This window comes from Rattus norvegicus, chromosome 8, assembly GCF_021556685.1.
Source record: "Rattus norvegicus strain SHRSP/BbbUtx chromosome 8, alternate assembly SHRSP_T2T, whole genome shotgun sequence".
In the NCBI taxonomy this organism is placed as follows: domain Eukaryota; kingdom Metazoa; phylum Chordata; class Mammalia; order Rodentia; family Muridae; genus Rattus; species Rattus norvegicus.
In genome coordinates this window covers 70,563,307-70,579,546 of record NC_141541.1, presented here as the reverse complement: position 1 = coordinate 70,579,546, position 16,240 = coordinate 70,563,307, and the positions used below count along the sequence as shown (strand labels likewise).

The 16,240-nt window shown below is 50.2% G+C and overlaps 1 protein-coding gene across 5 annotated transcripts in view; it reads right to left on the bottom strand.

Moving 5' to 3' along the window:
* Positions 1 to 770: 770 nt before the first annotated feature.
* Anp32a (acidic nuclear phosphoprotein 32 family member A) overlaps positions 771 to 16,240 on the bottom strand; it is a 37,113-nt gene continuing 21,643 nt past the window's right edge. For all 5 annotated transcript variants that reach the window (XM_087560546.1, NM_012903.2, XM_087560544.1 and 2 more), the window contains 6 exon segments: positions 8,068 to 8,217; positions 7,788 to 7,910; positions 5,726 to 5,918; positions 4,649 to 4,746; positions 2,173 to 2,236; positions 771 to 1,986 (listed from right to left, as the gene is read on the bottom strand). In XM_087560546.1, coding sequence (XP_087416672.1) covers positions 1,925 to 1,986; positions 2,173 to 2,236; positions 4,649 to 4,746; positions 5,726 to 5,918; positions 7,788 to 7,910; positions 8,068 to 8,217 — 690 coding nt within the window. In that variant the 3' untranslated portion in view covers positions 771 to 1,924.

Here is a 16,240-nt window from a genome sequence, read left to right as displayed (position 1 = left end):
CTCACGTGCCCACGCGCGCACACACACACACACACACACACACACACACACGCTGTAAATAGTTTTTTTTTAATATTTAAGTGTTATTACTTATGAGGAGGATGCTGCGGGAGAAACTAGAAATAATCCAACAATCTACCTGTTTGGTTACAATAAATCCAATCAGAACCCAGACATGAGATTAGCAGGGAACACCTAGCACTTCAGAAAACCCCAAGAACAGAGACCCAGGACCATAAATAAAAAGGTAATACAATAAATACCAGCTGTTAAGCCTAGGGTGTGTTAAATAATGTTTTATACATTCCTGAGTTTAAGTATACATTCTTTTACAATATGAAAAAAACCTCAAAGATGCTCAAAGATATTTAATTTTTTTTTTTCCGGAGCTGGGGACCGAACCCAGGGCCTTGCGCTTGCTAGGCAAGCGCTCTACCACTGAGCTAAATCCCCAACCCCGCTCAAAGATATTTAAAAAAACAAAACAAAACAAAAAAAACCCAAGGGCTATTTATTGTTGGTCTGGTTTCTGGGTGCTTTATTTATGTATTTATTTATAAGTCTTGTACCCTTTTTTCCTCCTTCCCCCACTTTAAAAAATGTAGCCTTTAAGTAGAACATGCCACCCAGGCTTGCTTTGTGAACAAAGTCTTCAACCTCCGTGTAAGAAAGCTGTTTAGCAGGTGACATGACTTCCCTCCAGGGTCAGCAGTTGATCCTAGGATGATCAATGGCTTGTAAGGACTCGAAAGAAGCCATCTCCCCCAAAATTGTATAAAAAAGATTTATTGAAATTTATCAATGACAAACAGACATAAAACTCAAAGTTTGGCTCTTCTCAGGGGCGGGAGAAAAATGAGTTACAGCTGATCTGTACAAATGAGACACAGGGTAGGAAACAGCACGTCACTTCTAAAGCAATCTGGAAGGGGGACGCTGAAGGCACACGCACTCTCTAGGAGAAATCTGCGGCCACTTCAGAGTCCCACCAGGTAAGAAAATACGAGCTTGCATTCCTTTTCCGTGCTCCTATGTATTTGAGAAGGAAAACAAACAGAACAAAAACCCAGAGGACACACAGGGCGCTTCCAGAGCTTAGATTTGTTAAAAGGTTCTAAGCTGGAGCGCCCGAGGAGTCCTCCTGCCATTTCTGTAAAACAAATTGCTCTAATATTTTACAGAACAAGATAGAACAGGTTGGCTTTTCTGAAGAAGCTGAAACATGAAGGTTCACTTCTTTCCCATTTTACGTGTCTCCTAAACCTGCCGCGTTTTGTTGTTGTTTTGTTTTCTGTTTTTTTTTTTTTTCTTTTCTTTTTGGCTCTCAGGATCACAGCCATAGAATAACAAGAGCTCTCTTTGCACTGACATCTGTGGAGGGGGAAAGGGGGTGAGAGATGGGGACTGTCCCCAAACCAGTGCCAAAATACGCCTTTTCGGTTGCTATTTACAAACCAGGGTGCTGGGTGCCTCTGGCAGCGACCACACGAACCAGAACAGGAGTTAGTGAAGAAGACGGCTCTTGGGCTGTGAGTCACCTGGTGGAGGCCAGCCACGGCCTCCTGATCAACTCTGGGGATGTGGGACATACCAGAAAAGGTTAGAGACCTCCAAGCCATCCTCTCTGGAGAGTAAGAACAAACGCTTGGTGTGCACTAAGCTATTGCAGTTATGGGGACAAAACCAGACACAGGAAAAAGGAAGGGGGAAAAGAAAGTGTGGCAGTAAAAATAGTATTTTATTCCTCCCCTCCCACCCCCACCCCACCCCCGGCAATCCCCAGTACACTTTGCCCCTCTCATTCCCACAGCAACGCTACAATCAGAAAAAAATAAGTTTCGGGGGGCAGGAATAGGAGGGGGAGGGGATATGGGTAAAAACAGTCAAATCACAATAGGAATTTCCCCAAACAGGTTAATTCCCCTTAGTCATCCTCTTCGCCCTCGTCATCGGGCTCTCGTTTTCGCTTCTGACTCCCTTCTTCTTCTGGAAAAACAAGGAAAAGGGATGGTTACCAGGCAGCCATCTTTCAGGCAGCCCTGAAACCGGAGCATATCTAGGAAGCATGAGTTATTCCCCTTGTCCCCCACTGTTTGGCCCTTAAAGCCCAAAGCAATGCTAGAGTCAAGGGGGTCAGCCTGCCACCAGGAGAGAGCAAGAAGGCTGACATACCAGCAGCATCTTCTTCATCTTCCTCATCATCCACTTCCCCGTCGTTGTAACCTTCTTCATCCTCCTAGGGGCAAAGACAGACAGCAGGGTATTAGAAGTGCCCCTGCTGGGTCTAGGGAGGCAGCTCCCCAGTTCCATCGATCCGAACATAGGAGCGGGGCCCAGCAGCACACAGGTGTATCCCAGCACCTTGGAGACAGACAGGAGCTCACCAGTAGCCAGTTTAGCCAATCAGTGAGTTCCAGGTTCAACAAGAGACCTTGGCTCAAGAGATAAGGTGGGTTGTGACTGAGAAACACAACTGACACTGACTTCTGGCCTCCACACATGCTGCATGCACACACAAGTATGTGTACACACGCTAGTGTACACACACACACACACACACACACACACACACACACACACACACACGAGTTAGAGAGAGATGTCCCTGCCTAGGGAGGCCTTGCATCCCATCACAATGAGGCCTACAGCACAGGGTGAACACACAGTAGGGCTTCTTACTGTTTTGTATAAGGAATCATTGGAGTCAGAAGACTTTCAACATGTGCCCTGAGACATTTCCCACATCAAGTAAGATATTGGTGGTTACCTTGGGTGTGGGGTCGTTTTGGACTGCCCTGTGTTATAAAAACTGGATGTGCAGTCCCTAGAAAAAAGGCAGCTTGACAGTGCGCAGGCTCTTAGGAGACCAGGCTCCCTAGGCAGATGCCCTGTCATTGAAAGTAGGCCATCCTTTCTTGCATCTGTCCTCAATATGGTTTTAGCTTCAAGGGAAAGACCCCAGTTTCTGCAAATGAAGAATCAAGTGGACAAGCCTGGCTGTCCTTCCTGGGCCCTCCCCCCAACAAAGCCTGGGCAGCTGAAGGGGTGGGGTGCAGCAGATAGACTCAAGGGCCCTTGAGGACCTCACATCCAATGTGCTTGGGATTCAGCCAGTCCTGAAGTCATCCTCCCATTCTAGGCTCCTTGTTCTGGGTCTTTCCCAGGGTTCCATGCTGGTAGCCTCTCTGGACCTGAAGGCCTGGTTTCTACGGTTTCTATGGCATGTGGCAGCTCACTGTTTCTAAGAATGGTTGAAGTAAATTTGCTTTTATATCATTGAATAGTTCTCTCCCTGGTCTGTTTGCTAAGACTGTGTGTGTGTGTGTGTGTGTGTGTGTGTGTGTGTGTGTGTGTGTGTGTGTGTTTACGTACGTACGTACTGGTAAAGGGCAGATGGTCAATGAGATTACAGAAAAATAGAACAAAATCTACACGTGGGGCTCTAATGACAGCAGGCAGGAGCTGTACGAGGGAAAGAGGTTCCCTCCTGCAAGTATCCCTTAAAGGTAGGGCTGTGAACTGACCCCAGAAGACAGAGAAACTGCAGGAACAGATGGGAACCTGGCTTTTCTGCTGGCATCCACCCTCCTGAGCCCTGGGGTAGGCAGGCCCGAAACATGCTCAGGTGGTGTGTGGCAGGTGGACTTGTGCACTACCAAGCAAAGAGGTGGAAAACCAGGAGGGAAAGAGGGACTATGGCCTGTGTGCACGTGTGCCCGAAGGCACCTGTTCACGAGTGTGCACTGCAAACCTTTCCTGGTGTACCAGTTACTAGTGGCAAGAACAGATTCTGTATTCTAAACAACTCATGGAAAATTACCCTGCTTTGAGAGACCCCGAGACCCAAACTCAAATCCCAGCATGGAACAAGGAGGAAGGTGTAGGTGGACACCTGAGACTCATGGCTGCCATACCCTCACCATACTCTCAATAACCCAGTGAGAGAGGTGACATGGTCACTACCTCACAGATTACAAGAAACCCAAAAAGCCAAGAAATCTGTCCAAACACACACAAGTCAGGGCTAGAACGAGGCTATTATGAAAACAAGCAGGAGCCAGGGAGTGGCAATGCACACTTTTTGATCCCAACACTCAAGAGGCAGAGGCCGGTGGATCTCTGAGATTGAAGCCAGCCTGGTCTACAAAGGGAGTTCTAGGATAGCCAGAGCTATACAGAGAAACTGTGTCTCAAAAAACAAACAAACAAACAAACAAACAAACAAACAAACAAAACCCCAAAGGTAGGGGGCTGGCAAGAGGGCTCAGCAAGGGGAGGGTGCTTGCTGCCAAGCCTAGCGGTCTGAGTCCAATCCCCAGAAATCAGCAAAAGAACAGAACTGACTCCCAAAAGTTGTCCCCTGACATCCAAAGAAAGGCCCCACCCAAAGCACACTGAGCCCCTGCTTCCAGCCTCCTCATCCTACTCTGAAACAACTTCCCCAGAACATCAGCTGATGTCTGTGCAGCAAAGTCTGTACCATAAAAGTTTTGGAAATAGATCCCTTTCCTTTTCCCTTTCCCTTCCCCGACAGTGGGCAGGAAATAAACCATCATGGCTCCTTCCTGGGTGGCTGTGACTGATAATGAGGCAGGCGCCTGCCAGGTCAGAGGTGAGACTACACAAATGCCCAGCCCCTCCGCCTTACCTCTTCCTCTCCACTCACGTCCTCTTCCTCCCCTTCTTCCTCCTCATCCTCTTCCTCTTCATCTTCCACTAGCTGGGCGTATTCATCATACTCCTCCTCTGTGGGGGGTGGGTGGCAAGAAGGCAACATGGACTGAGATGACTGAGGGTCCATGTCTGCCCCACCCCCACCAAAGCTCAGAACCAGACTGCTCTAATGCACAGAGGTGTTGTTCGCATGGCCAAACGCACAAAAAGTGACTCATGTTATAAGCCTTCTTTCAAAGTCAGATACGTGGAAGATGCTACGGGTAAGGCCACAGAGACACAGAGGTTTGAGCAAGAAGCTCCGGGGCCCCAGGGAAGCAAAGAGGCTAAATCAATTAATCCCTCTTCAGAGAAATGCCTTGTTCAAGGCCACAAGTGGTCTGTGTAGGGGAGCAGGGGCTTGAAGCTGGCCCGGGGCTGTACCACAGAGCCCTGCCACATATCACAGAACTACACTGTGTCCAAAAGGGGGACACTTACAATCTATTGGGAAAAGGATCTCCACCAAGGCTGACAATATATGAACATATATGACCATCTCATAGAAGACCCCAGACCAACAAGGACAACAGAATCTTATGTCTGCACTGCCTGGCACTGTCTGAGTGCTTAGCTTTGCTTGGGCTAGAAAGCCCCACAGTAGAGCCGCAGGGTGCTCACTGAAAGGAACCTGCAGAGACAACGGGATGGGGCTGGGAGGAGGGGCCCTTAGCCTCCCCTTCCTTCCCAAGGGATCTGACATTGACTACAGCCCCCAACTTCCCTTGGCTTCTGAAGGGCCCAATGCTGGCCAGTGGTCCTACACGCTGCAACCACCAGGGGGCGCCACAGCCTCTCCAGCAGAAGACCCTGGACTCCCGGAAGGAGAAAAGGTCCTGGGGAGCCCATCCCCACAACTGACCTCTTCTCCTCCCAAGCCTGGGGTTACACTATAGAGATATACACATTGTCCTTCCTTTGGGGACTTGAGGCCACCAGGTCCATTTCCCTCTATGGTTTGCCAGCTTGTCCAGAGTAAGCTCCTGTATCCAGGATCCCCATTGCCACCTACCATCCTCATCTTCCTCGTCGTCATCCTCCACGTAGCCCTCAACATCAGAGTCAGGGGCCTCCTTGTTGTCTCTGTCATAGCCATCGAGGTACATGACCTGGGGCAGGAGCTTGAACACGTTTTCTCGGTAGGCATTCAGGTTGGTCACCTCACAGTTAAACAGGTCTAGGCTCTTGAGATTCTCTAACTTCTTCTGCAAGTGGAGAAAGGTAGTCAACAGTGAGGGCGAACCATGGAAAAGGGGAAGGAAGGGGAAACGCCCTAGGAAAGGCACCACAGACAGCCCAAGAATTCTGAGAGAAGGAAGCCAGGTATGCCCTTGTGCATGTGTACATGGTGTGCGCGTGTGTACAAGTGTGCACACACACTCACTAGTAGAAGTTAGGTCAACTCTGGTTATCTTTATTGTTTTACACACACATGCATGTATGTATGTACATATGCATGTATGTATGCAGTGACAGAGTCTCTCACTGAATCTGGAACTCATCTTTTTGATTAGACTGCTGGCCCAGCCCCTGGGACCCACATGAGGACAACATTCTAGCACTGGGGGGTTCAGGGGTGCATTGCCGTTCCCAGCTGTGACTTGGGCTCTGAGGATTTGAACTCATATCCTCATGTCTGCACAGCAAGTGCTTTACCCACTGAGGTCAGACCAGTCCTGGCCAATGCTATCATGTTGGATAGGTAAGAAAATGGAGGCCCAGAAAGCAAGGAGGCACCCAGCTAGCAAAGAAATGCAGCTGAATCCTGACCTCCCATCTCATTCAAAGACCCATCCCATACTGAGTCCCTGTTGCCATGGGGACCAGGTCAAACTAGGAAGAGTAGGCCCCTCAGAGAAAGTCTTGATTCTCTACCACTTTTATACATAGACCCAGGTGATTCTTAGTGGCGGGGCCAAAGGCAGGGAGGTGGCCCAGCATCTGGGAGGACAGAGGACATCATATCAATAACCAGGATGGGAAGCCACAGAAACGTATGTGACCTGTGTGCAGAGAAGTGGGAATGTGTGCGTGCCTGCTCCCCAGTGGTGACCCTGCCACACTGCCTCAGGAAGACTTTAGACTCAGCTGTCTACACACTCCCAACACACATGAGTCAGAACTCTGAAGAGGTTTCTCTTTGGAACAAGGTGATGATGCCAGGGCTTCCAGGCAGAAAAAAAATCAGCCCTGCCTTCGCATAGGTCAGTGGGAGACCTGGAAAGAACTTTCTGTGGTCAGTGTGTTTTATTAGCAAGACAGACAGACAGGTGACGTCTGAGCTTGAAGCAACAATGTCAACTTGGTGTTAGGACCACCTGACACCAGGACTTCAGGCTGCTCGGAGACTGATGGGTGCTTTGTGGACTTGCCCAGCCTCCTTTGCCGTGTCCCCAGTCCTTCCTCAAGTCAAGCTTTGTGACTTTTCTCTAGTTCCAAAGGATTCTTTTTGTCACATTTTCAGGCTGTTTCCTTAAAAACCAGAAGAATACTGCGCCTAGGACGTGGTGGCAGAGATTGTCATTCTGACTAAAATTTCCCCTTCTAACTGGAAAATGAGTAAAGCAAGAACCAGAAGTGTCTTCCATCCTGTCTCTGAGGCACTGGTCACCAATAGACACTCTTCTCTCCATATGCAAATGAAGGTTTGCACTGGGCTCCCACCAAGCACAGCCTCACACTCCAGGAGCCTTGTGTGTCAGCACTAATTCCTAACCCACTAGCCTAAGCCTTGGGAGAAAGGATGACCGATCTACCTCCAGAGTCAGCTTACATCTAGGTTTGCTCCTCTCTTCTCAAAGGGTGGCAAGCCAGTCAGGCTGTGAGCCCAGACAGCACAACCCAGGCTGAAGGGCACACACCAGACCAGGCTCCACTCCCTGCCCCACACTGGGTGCCCATTCTGGCCGGGTGACCTTGGTCCAACTGAATTCTCCATGGACTAAGCAGAAACAGTGCCCAACTAGCTCACAGCACTGGATGAGAGTCGAAGAAAAACAGTGATAAATAAATGTAACTGTGAAAGTTGGGCTCCCCACCACCCCTGAGGAAAGGGGAGGACCCCAGGGACTCACCAGCGGCTCTATTGTGCTGAGATCTTTTATTTTGTTGCCACTTAAATTTAGATGCTTAAGGTTCGGACATTTCTCTGCCAATACTTCCAGGTCCCCTGAGATTCTGTTTTCGCTTAATTCAAGCTGTGTGAGGCAGGAAGGGAAAGTGCGTTTAACACCGGGCTCAGGGCCACTCTCCCCAGAGAACGTGCCAGCAAGTTGGAGCAAGCACCTGGCCTTGCCTTAATTATGCTCCCCGGAGCACAAAGCCTCCCCCACCCCAGCCTCCCAGGCTGTTTACCTTCTTGAGTTTGTTTAACTTTGGTAAGTTGGAAATGGAGGTGAGGCCTACGTTGATTGTACTTAGGAATTCCAGTTCTTCAAACTCATCCGTGAGGCCTTCGATTTTGCCTTCAATTGACCGACAGTTATCCAGGACCAGCTCTTTCACCTAGAAAGGGAAGAGTGGCGTGAGCAGACAGAGAGAAGGGGTCAAAGAGGTGCTCCAACTCCCAACGGCTATCAATTGCTTTATCCAGATCAGCTCTGCCTCAGAGCAAAGGACGATCAACCTCTCCCCGTCATCCCACCATTAGCAAGACCCAGACAGAACATTGGATATGCACACCTCTATCCCTGCCTACAAATGTCCTGGCCAGACACCCACTGGAGGCAGACTACTCACTTCTCACACTCAGCACCCCACTTGCTTCCCGCCCCCCAAGTACTCATGGATTACCCAGAACACACTAATGCTTGCTCTCCTCCTTCCTCTGGCCTCAGCCTGCCCACTGAGGCCTGGCCCACCATGGCAGCAGCATAGCGGAGAACCCTCTTCAAAGTCCTTGTGCCTAGACAGTACTGTCCAGGAGACGGTTCCACCAGAAAGAAAATATTTGGTGCTGTCCAAGAACAGAGCCACAAGCCTCGTGTGGCCCTGAACATTTGGTGTTATTTTAATCTTAAGTACACAGAGACACAAGGCACAGTTACTGGACCACATGGTTCATGGATGTTTTCCTTGGCCCCTGCCTCGTGGAAGAGGAGAAAACCTGCATGCCTAAGACAGCAACACTGAAATTCGAGGGTCCCTACCCACTCCCTCTCCAAGGGCAGGGAGGGTGGGGATGGAAGGTGTGACTCTGTTTCTGACAGAGCAGAAAGAGACAGTGAAAGTCACTCTGGTGAGGAGGTTCTAAACCAAACTCACTGCAGGATGATATAGGCCAGGGGAAAGCCAGTGGGTCTCAGGGAAGTCACAAACAGCCGAAGGGATTGGCAGGCAGACCAAGGTACCCCAAGGCAAGCCAGGTGCTTGGGGAACCCAGTCTCTTGGTGATACCAGGAACCCTTCCTGTGGTACGGAACGGAGGGTTGAGCAGAGGTGCTCACGTATGCTGAGCAAACATCTGCTCCCTTTATTTCACGTTTTATTTTTTTTTCTATCCCTTTTTATTTTGACACAGGCTTTCTCTGAATTGCCTAAGTTGGACCCGGACTTCCTTTAAAAGGTCTGCAATTTGTAACCCTCTTGACTTGCTTCTGAGTTAGGATTAGAGATCTGTGGCACCAGGACTGGCTGAAAGGAGTCTAAAAAGAGAAGACTGACCCCTCCCAATGGCACTTGTCCCAGCGCACCCTTGCACCCCAGGACTCTGCCTCAGAACCAGCTTCCACCCTGCAGCCTCTGGCAAGCATTGAAAATACTGACTGGCTATGCTGTACCCTCAATCTATGGGATTCACCACAGGCCCACGTGGCTCACAGGGTTGCCACTGCCCTCCTCCCCCGCCACGCTGCATAAAGATCCCACGAGCCAGTCCCCACCCACGGCTGCACTTCTCCTCTAAGAGGACCTTGCTGGAGATTCCTCTGGTCTTCCAGCGACTGCTTGTATTCAGCCACTTTGCAGGGAAGAGGTACAACAGGGTCACTCCAGGCTAATGGTCAGGGCAGAGACTATGGGGTACCTGGGTCTCAGAGCCCTGCCTCCTTCTTTCCTGTGGATACAGTGAGCACTCCAGGCAGGACAGTCTAGCAGGGATTCACAGTTCTACCTGAAGGGAAGAAAGCCCGGAACACCACCTTCCTCCCTGAATCACAAGCTCTAAGCCTCTGCCCTGGCCGTGCTCCATCTTCTTGATGGATCTAAGAGGCCACGGGTCCAGGTCAAGCCCTCACTGGTTAGACTGTAAGAACAAAACCTTGGAGCCCTTCCCCCTCAGGCAAGAAAACGGTAGAGAGGAGGCCTCGCTGTGGGCAGCAAGCAAATGGAGGGAGTGGCTGTGGGGCCAAGGGACACAGTATGAGGTGTTGGACTCCTGTGCTCCAGTCTTCTTCCTTAACTGGTTTTCCAGGGAATCCCTGCTTCCAACAGCAGATCCCCGTATATCCTCAGAGGCTGCAGACATTTGTGGTTTTCCTAGAGTGGTAACAGCCTCTCCCCTTAATGCCATTAGCAAGTGTTGTAAGGGGACCTGGGATGAAGAAAGTAATGATGGACCATCAAGGGAATTTCTTGTTGCCTCTATGGGGGATGCTCAGGGGGTGGGGGTGGGGGTGGGGGGCACGGCACCTCCCAACTCCTGCTAGCAGAACAAGCTGCCTTGCATTTCTACAGTGGACCAGGCCAGTCCCCACCACCTCCCAGCACCACACCCAAACTGGGAGCCCCTCCTGTTAGGGACAATAGGTAAGCCATCACAGCTACAGTTTACACACACACACACACACACACACACACACACACACACACACACACACACACACTGACCAGCCTCCCCAACAACAGACACATTTTAAATATTACACATACCCTAGCTACACCATGGAGGGAGGGGGAGTCCCTCCGTGTACAGCCACATTCAGAAACACCTGTGTGGTGTGAAGACGCGGCTCAGTCGGTTCTGGTTCTGTCTGGTTCTGACCCCCAGCAACACACAAACTATGTTCAAGGTCACCATTTGGCCACACAGCCAGGTTTGAAGCCCACTTGGATTATACAAGAACTTGTCTCAAGAAATGAGTAAGAGAAAGAAATACTCAGCCTGAAATTCAGGCCCAGCAGGTGACTGCCTAAGCGAGGTGTCCAGTGCTGGTCCCCTGAAGCACTTCTGACACCTCAAGGTACCGGGACAGTGCCTGACCAGATATCACTCAACTCCATAGGCCCCGATGGCTGTAATGGCTTCCCTCCAGCCCTTTCCTGTTTCACCAGTTTGGGGGGGGTGGGCAGCACATCCACCTCTTCAGTCACCAAGGTGCAAAGCTCAATCTGGCCTGGCTCAGGGGCTTTGACTCCTCCAGTGGGGTGTGAGGCCCTGAAGAGTAGGGGCCGTCTCCTCTCCCTCTGGGAAAGTCTCAGGTGGCCTTCCTCACCCCCTACCCCCCACCCTATCTCCTTTGCTTTTCTCCATCTCCTTCCTGACAGGGAGTTAAGGGTGTCCTGCACAGTTTAGGAGGGGCCCGGGCATAGACCCGAAGGTCTCAGTATTGTGTAGAAAGCTCAACCCTCGCAGGCTGAGAAGTGGCTCAAACTGGACAAAGCGAAAACTAGCCATCTTCCCCCGTGTGAGTCTTCTGCCTGTCTTCCCTCCACCCACACCCCCTTCCCAAGGCCTGTGACTGAGGGGACTCTCCCTGCTACTGTTATCATTTCTAACCCACTTCCTCCGCCCTTGGCGGCCTCTTCTCTAGCCCTTCCATGTGTGAACATCCCTTTTGTATCCAAGGAGTGCTGTGCTTAAAAAAAAAAAAGAAAGAAAAAGAAAATAAAGACCCACTTCTCCTGCCAAGTCCTGAGTGTGAGCAGAGCGAACTACAAGTTAAAATTAAACTGAAAATCTGTACTTTGGGTTTAGACTCCCTCCCAGTTCCACCAGCCCTTAATACAACAATATCCCCAGAGACCAGGACTACTCTGCTCGCACAGGATCACCCAGCCCCAGGCACGAGGCGATCTTCATTGCCCCAGAGGTCACACCCAGGAGGGGGCTGGCATTCACATCCTGCAGGCAGCAGGGAGGCGCCACACATTCATAAGAAGTCAGCCTGGCCTGGCTCTCCTGTTCTCCAAACAAACCTTACCCCCTGACCCCCACCCCAGGTTTGGGTCTGTCTTCACTTCTCACCAGTGAAAGCTGAACTTCATGACAGACACAAACACATTCACTCAGCACAAGACTTGTTTGTCTCAAAACCACCAAGTCTGGTCCTTACACATTTCTCAGATGTGACCTTTCTTCAAACACTGAAGCCCTGGCCATGGCCACGGAGTTACTTCAGACGTGTTTGTCTTGAAGGCAGTGATCTCAGGGGAGGATGTGGTTATGCGATAGCCTGGGCTACTGGTGACCGACCTCACCCTGGATGCAAGACCCCCTAATCTGGGTTGCAGGATACCATCTCTGTTCTCTGAAGTCCAAGATTCCATCTCCTTAGAAAAAGGATGGCGACATCAGCCTAACCTATATATAAACTGCAAACTCTAGCTTCTGAAACACTCCCGGCTGGTTAGTGTCAGGGAGAGCATTCAAATTTCTAAGTGTGACCTACTAGCCTCCCCCATCTCCTACCCTCACAACCTAATCTAATTCAAGACCTCCCTCCCAGGAAGCCATCCCTGTAGCTGGCTCTAAGAACCCAAGGCTGGGTACGGAGCTCGGAGGCGGCATGAATCATTTAATCGTGTATTAAGCATCTGATCCTCCTAGAGGTCAGAGACTGTCCTTCCCCATAATCAGCCTAGAGGGAATGCACAGGACAGCACTGCTTAGCAAATGTCCCTCTTACTGGGACAGACACAATATAAGTACTAGGAATACAAGGGGGGTGAGGGGGGGTGACGGGTGACGACAGCCTTGATGCACCAAGCATTAACAGCGCACTGTGGCAGGTGGAATCAATACACACGCTCTACCTTTCATGCAACAGCTCTGGGTGTGTGCCTGCCAGTCAGGCACCAGCCTGGATCAGCTGCCACCCTACCAAACTGTCGCAGCACTCGGCACACACGGCCCCAATTCTCTATACAGGACACTTCTGCCTCGTGGTTGGCTGAAGGGTCACAGACTCCATGGTGAACCAAGATGGGGTGAGAGAGAGAGAGAGAGAGAGAGAGAGAGAGAGAGAGAGAGAGAGAGCATTTACATTAGAATTAGAGAGAGATATGGTGGCATGCTGAGAATCCACAGTTAGCTGGTAAATAGCCAAGAGTCCACTGAGGAGAGATAAAAGGTATCCAGAAAGACCAAGGAGGGGTGCTGTCCCAGTCAGGAATGGCTACGTAACTACAGCCCAGTGCAAAATGAAACGATGGGTCCCTTGCTCCAAATTTACCTAGAGCATTGAACTGGTAGATAGAGTGCTTGCCTACTTGCCTAGGATGCATTAAGTCTCCTGTTTGATCCCCTAATATTACATAAACTGGGTAGAGGAAGGAGAATTACAAGTTCAATACCATCCTCAGCTACACTGTGAGTTTGAGACCAGCCTGGGCTACGTGAAACTCTTGTCTCAAAATACAAAACAAAGCCTCACACAGAATTCTACAACAGTGACAGCTAACTATGTGTATAGGTCACATGGCTGTGATGCTGGCTCTGGTTAAAATGGACAGCTTGGGTCTACGACAGCCTTCTAAATAATAATAATAATAATAATAATAATAATAATAATAATAATAATAATAATAATAATAATAACAACAACCCAGGGGGGAAGGACACTCTAAGAGCTGCCCCTTACTTTTTCAGAACTTCTATGGCAACTCAGAAGGCTGACTCTAGTCAGACAGACGTGGCTCTGGTCCAAGTCCTCTCTCTAGCCCACCTGCCGGTCTCCACCTCTCTGGGGTTGAACGGCCCTTTCACAGGATCTGCCTAAGACCATCAGAAAACAGATATTGTAGCAAAATTACAGTTATGAAGTAGCAACGAAAATAACTTTATGATTGGGATCACTGCAGTGAGAAGAGTGGAAGCCAGTGGTCTCGTTCCACACTTCTCCTGGCCTCCAGTTTCCTCTCAGAATTCTAGTGCCAACGATCTAGGGCCAGATTAACAATAAGGAGTCCAGCCTAGAATTTTGCAAGCTTGAAAGAAAAAAAAAAGTTACCCATCACCCCTTCACCCACTGGCTCTACTATGGTATCCACGGTAAAGATGTTCTATGGGAACAACAGCTCCTAACCAGTCCCCAGTCCTCCAAGGTTTCCTGCTGCAGGCTTCTAGTCCAGCACCCCAAGCCTCCCATCTGCTCCCGGGCTGTAGAGTGTGTTCAACACAAACGCTCTAGGCTCAACCTCTACACCTGGTTTTCTACGCCAACCTCCAGCCATAATTTCCGCTTCCTTTACTGAACGAGAATTGGATAAATCCGTGTAGCTTCAGTTTCAACCTTGTCAGTCCCTGACCAATTTAGGCTCCAGCTTCCAGGCTTCGAACAGAAGACTCAAAATCAAATTGACCCAGTGTTTTTTGGTGCTCCTGGGTTTTAACTAGGTCAGCTTTTAAATGGGCCATCCCCTGCTGCAGATTCCATTCCCAGCTAGAAGGCCAAATTGTGTGAGTCACCGAGGTCTGAGGCAGAGATAAAGGATGTGTATACACTTGCGTTTGTTTTTAACGGTAAAATCTTCTGACCAACCCGTGTGGTGAAACCTACAACTCGATCAGGTTCCGTGAGGGAAGGGACACGGCTCTGGGGGTGGAGGGCGGGTTGGATATTTTGAAAGTTACAGGGATCTTAGGGATTAGAGGTCAGCGTTTTCCAACCATAACCCGACGCAAGGAATACATTTTAGGAGCTAGAGATATGGCTCAGCAGGCAAGAGCACTTGCCGCTTTTGTAGAGGGCCTGAGTTTGGGACCCAGCTCCGGGTCAGAGGCTCACAACTGCCTGTAACTCCAGCTGGGGAGAGTGGATTCGATGCCCCATTCTCTCTAGGCACTTGCGTACATGTTAATTACACATCCACATTAATACAAATAAAACGGAAAGCAAACAAAACCCACTAAGAGCACACATACCCAGTGAAAACAAACACCACACTTAGGATCTCATCTATAGATTTTTTTTTAAATCTTAAAGTTTTATTTCTGTGTCTCTGTGAGAGAATGCCACTTGTGTAGGGGCAGAGGCACTCTCGGAGGAATTACAGGGGGCCATGAGGAGCTGGATGCGAGTCCTGAGAACAGATTTCAGGTCCTCTGCAGGAGCTGCAAGTGTTCATAACTGCTGAGCCATCTCCCCTGCCTTCTTATTACTTAAATTTTTAAAATATGGCCCACGGTCAAGGAGGAAGTGGGCCGGAGAGATTGATAGTTCAGCAGAGGACCCAGGCGCAGGGGGGCTGGGCTCTGAGCTGGGTCATTTTTTTCTTTTCTGCCACACAACGCCTTCTGTCCTAGGTCAGAATCATCCTCCCACCCCCATTCCCGAAAATAAGAGAACCCACAGCCCATCCACCAAGCTCCCGAGTTCCTGCAGCCTCGTGGCGGCCAGGGCTTGGGGTCTCCACGCCTCTCAGCATCTTGCGTAGTCTTAATAGGGGTAAGGTCCTTCTTCGCTTTAAAAAACAAACAAAACCCTCCCCAAGTTTTGAAAGCCTCCCTGGGCCTCGGATTTTTGCTGCTGCGTACAAAGCAGCTCGGCAGGCAGGCGGCGGGGGAGCACGTGGCGCGGGCAGCGGTGACGCCATCCTCATTACTTGGAGGCAGGAGGGCGGGCCGAGGAAGATCAGGCTGGCTCATAGGTCCAGCCGTCAGGGCAGGCTGCGACTGCACCAGACCGCCAGCCCAGTGACTCGCTCTTGTAGCCGGCTCCTCCCCACTCCTCCTAGCTCAGTCGGGTGACTTCGCCTTTGCTTCCCCGCAAGAGTAGTCGGTGCTAGGGACGCTTCCACTCACTGGAAACGCCGGGTGCTAGCCAGGCTTGCTCAAAAGGATACCTAGCTTCTACCCCCCACCCCAAGCCTTTTCGTTTCTCTTATCTTCGGTTTTTTAAAGATTAAAAAATGTGTTATGAGTGCTTTGCTCGCATGCCTGTGCACTGTGTGCTTGCTCGCAAGGGCCAGAAGAGTTGCCAGAAATTTTGAAACTCGTGTTACAAACGCAAGTGAGCCACAAGTAGATTCTGGGAACCGAACCGGAGTCTTCTACAAAAGCAGCAAGTGCTGTTAACTGCTGAGCCGAACTCCTGCCCCAAGCAAACATTCCTCCTTTTTACGCCTCCTTTTTCCTGCTAGCCCTGCTCTGCTCCCGCTTGACTTTCAGGCAACAGAAAGTTACCAAAGAAGCAGGAAACAGCCTAGAAAGCAGCTGTGGCGACTGACTAGCTGTCAGAGGACGGCACAGGGGTGAGAGATGGGGTGGAAAGAGAGGCATGGGAGGCCAGAGGTGATGGCCAAACCTAGCAGGCTCCATTCTCTTAACAGTTGTTCCCTTCCGGTCTTCCTGTGGGGGCCAGCATACAGT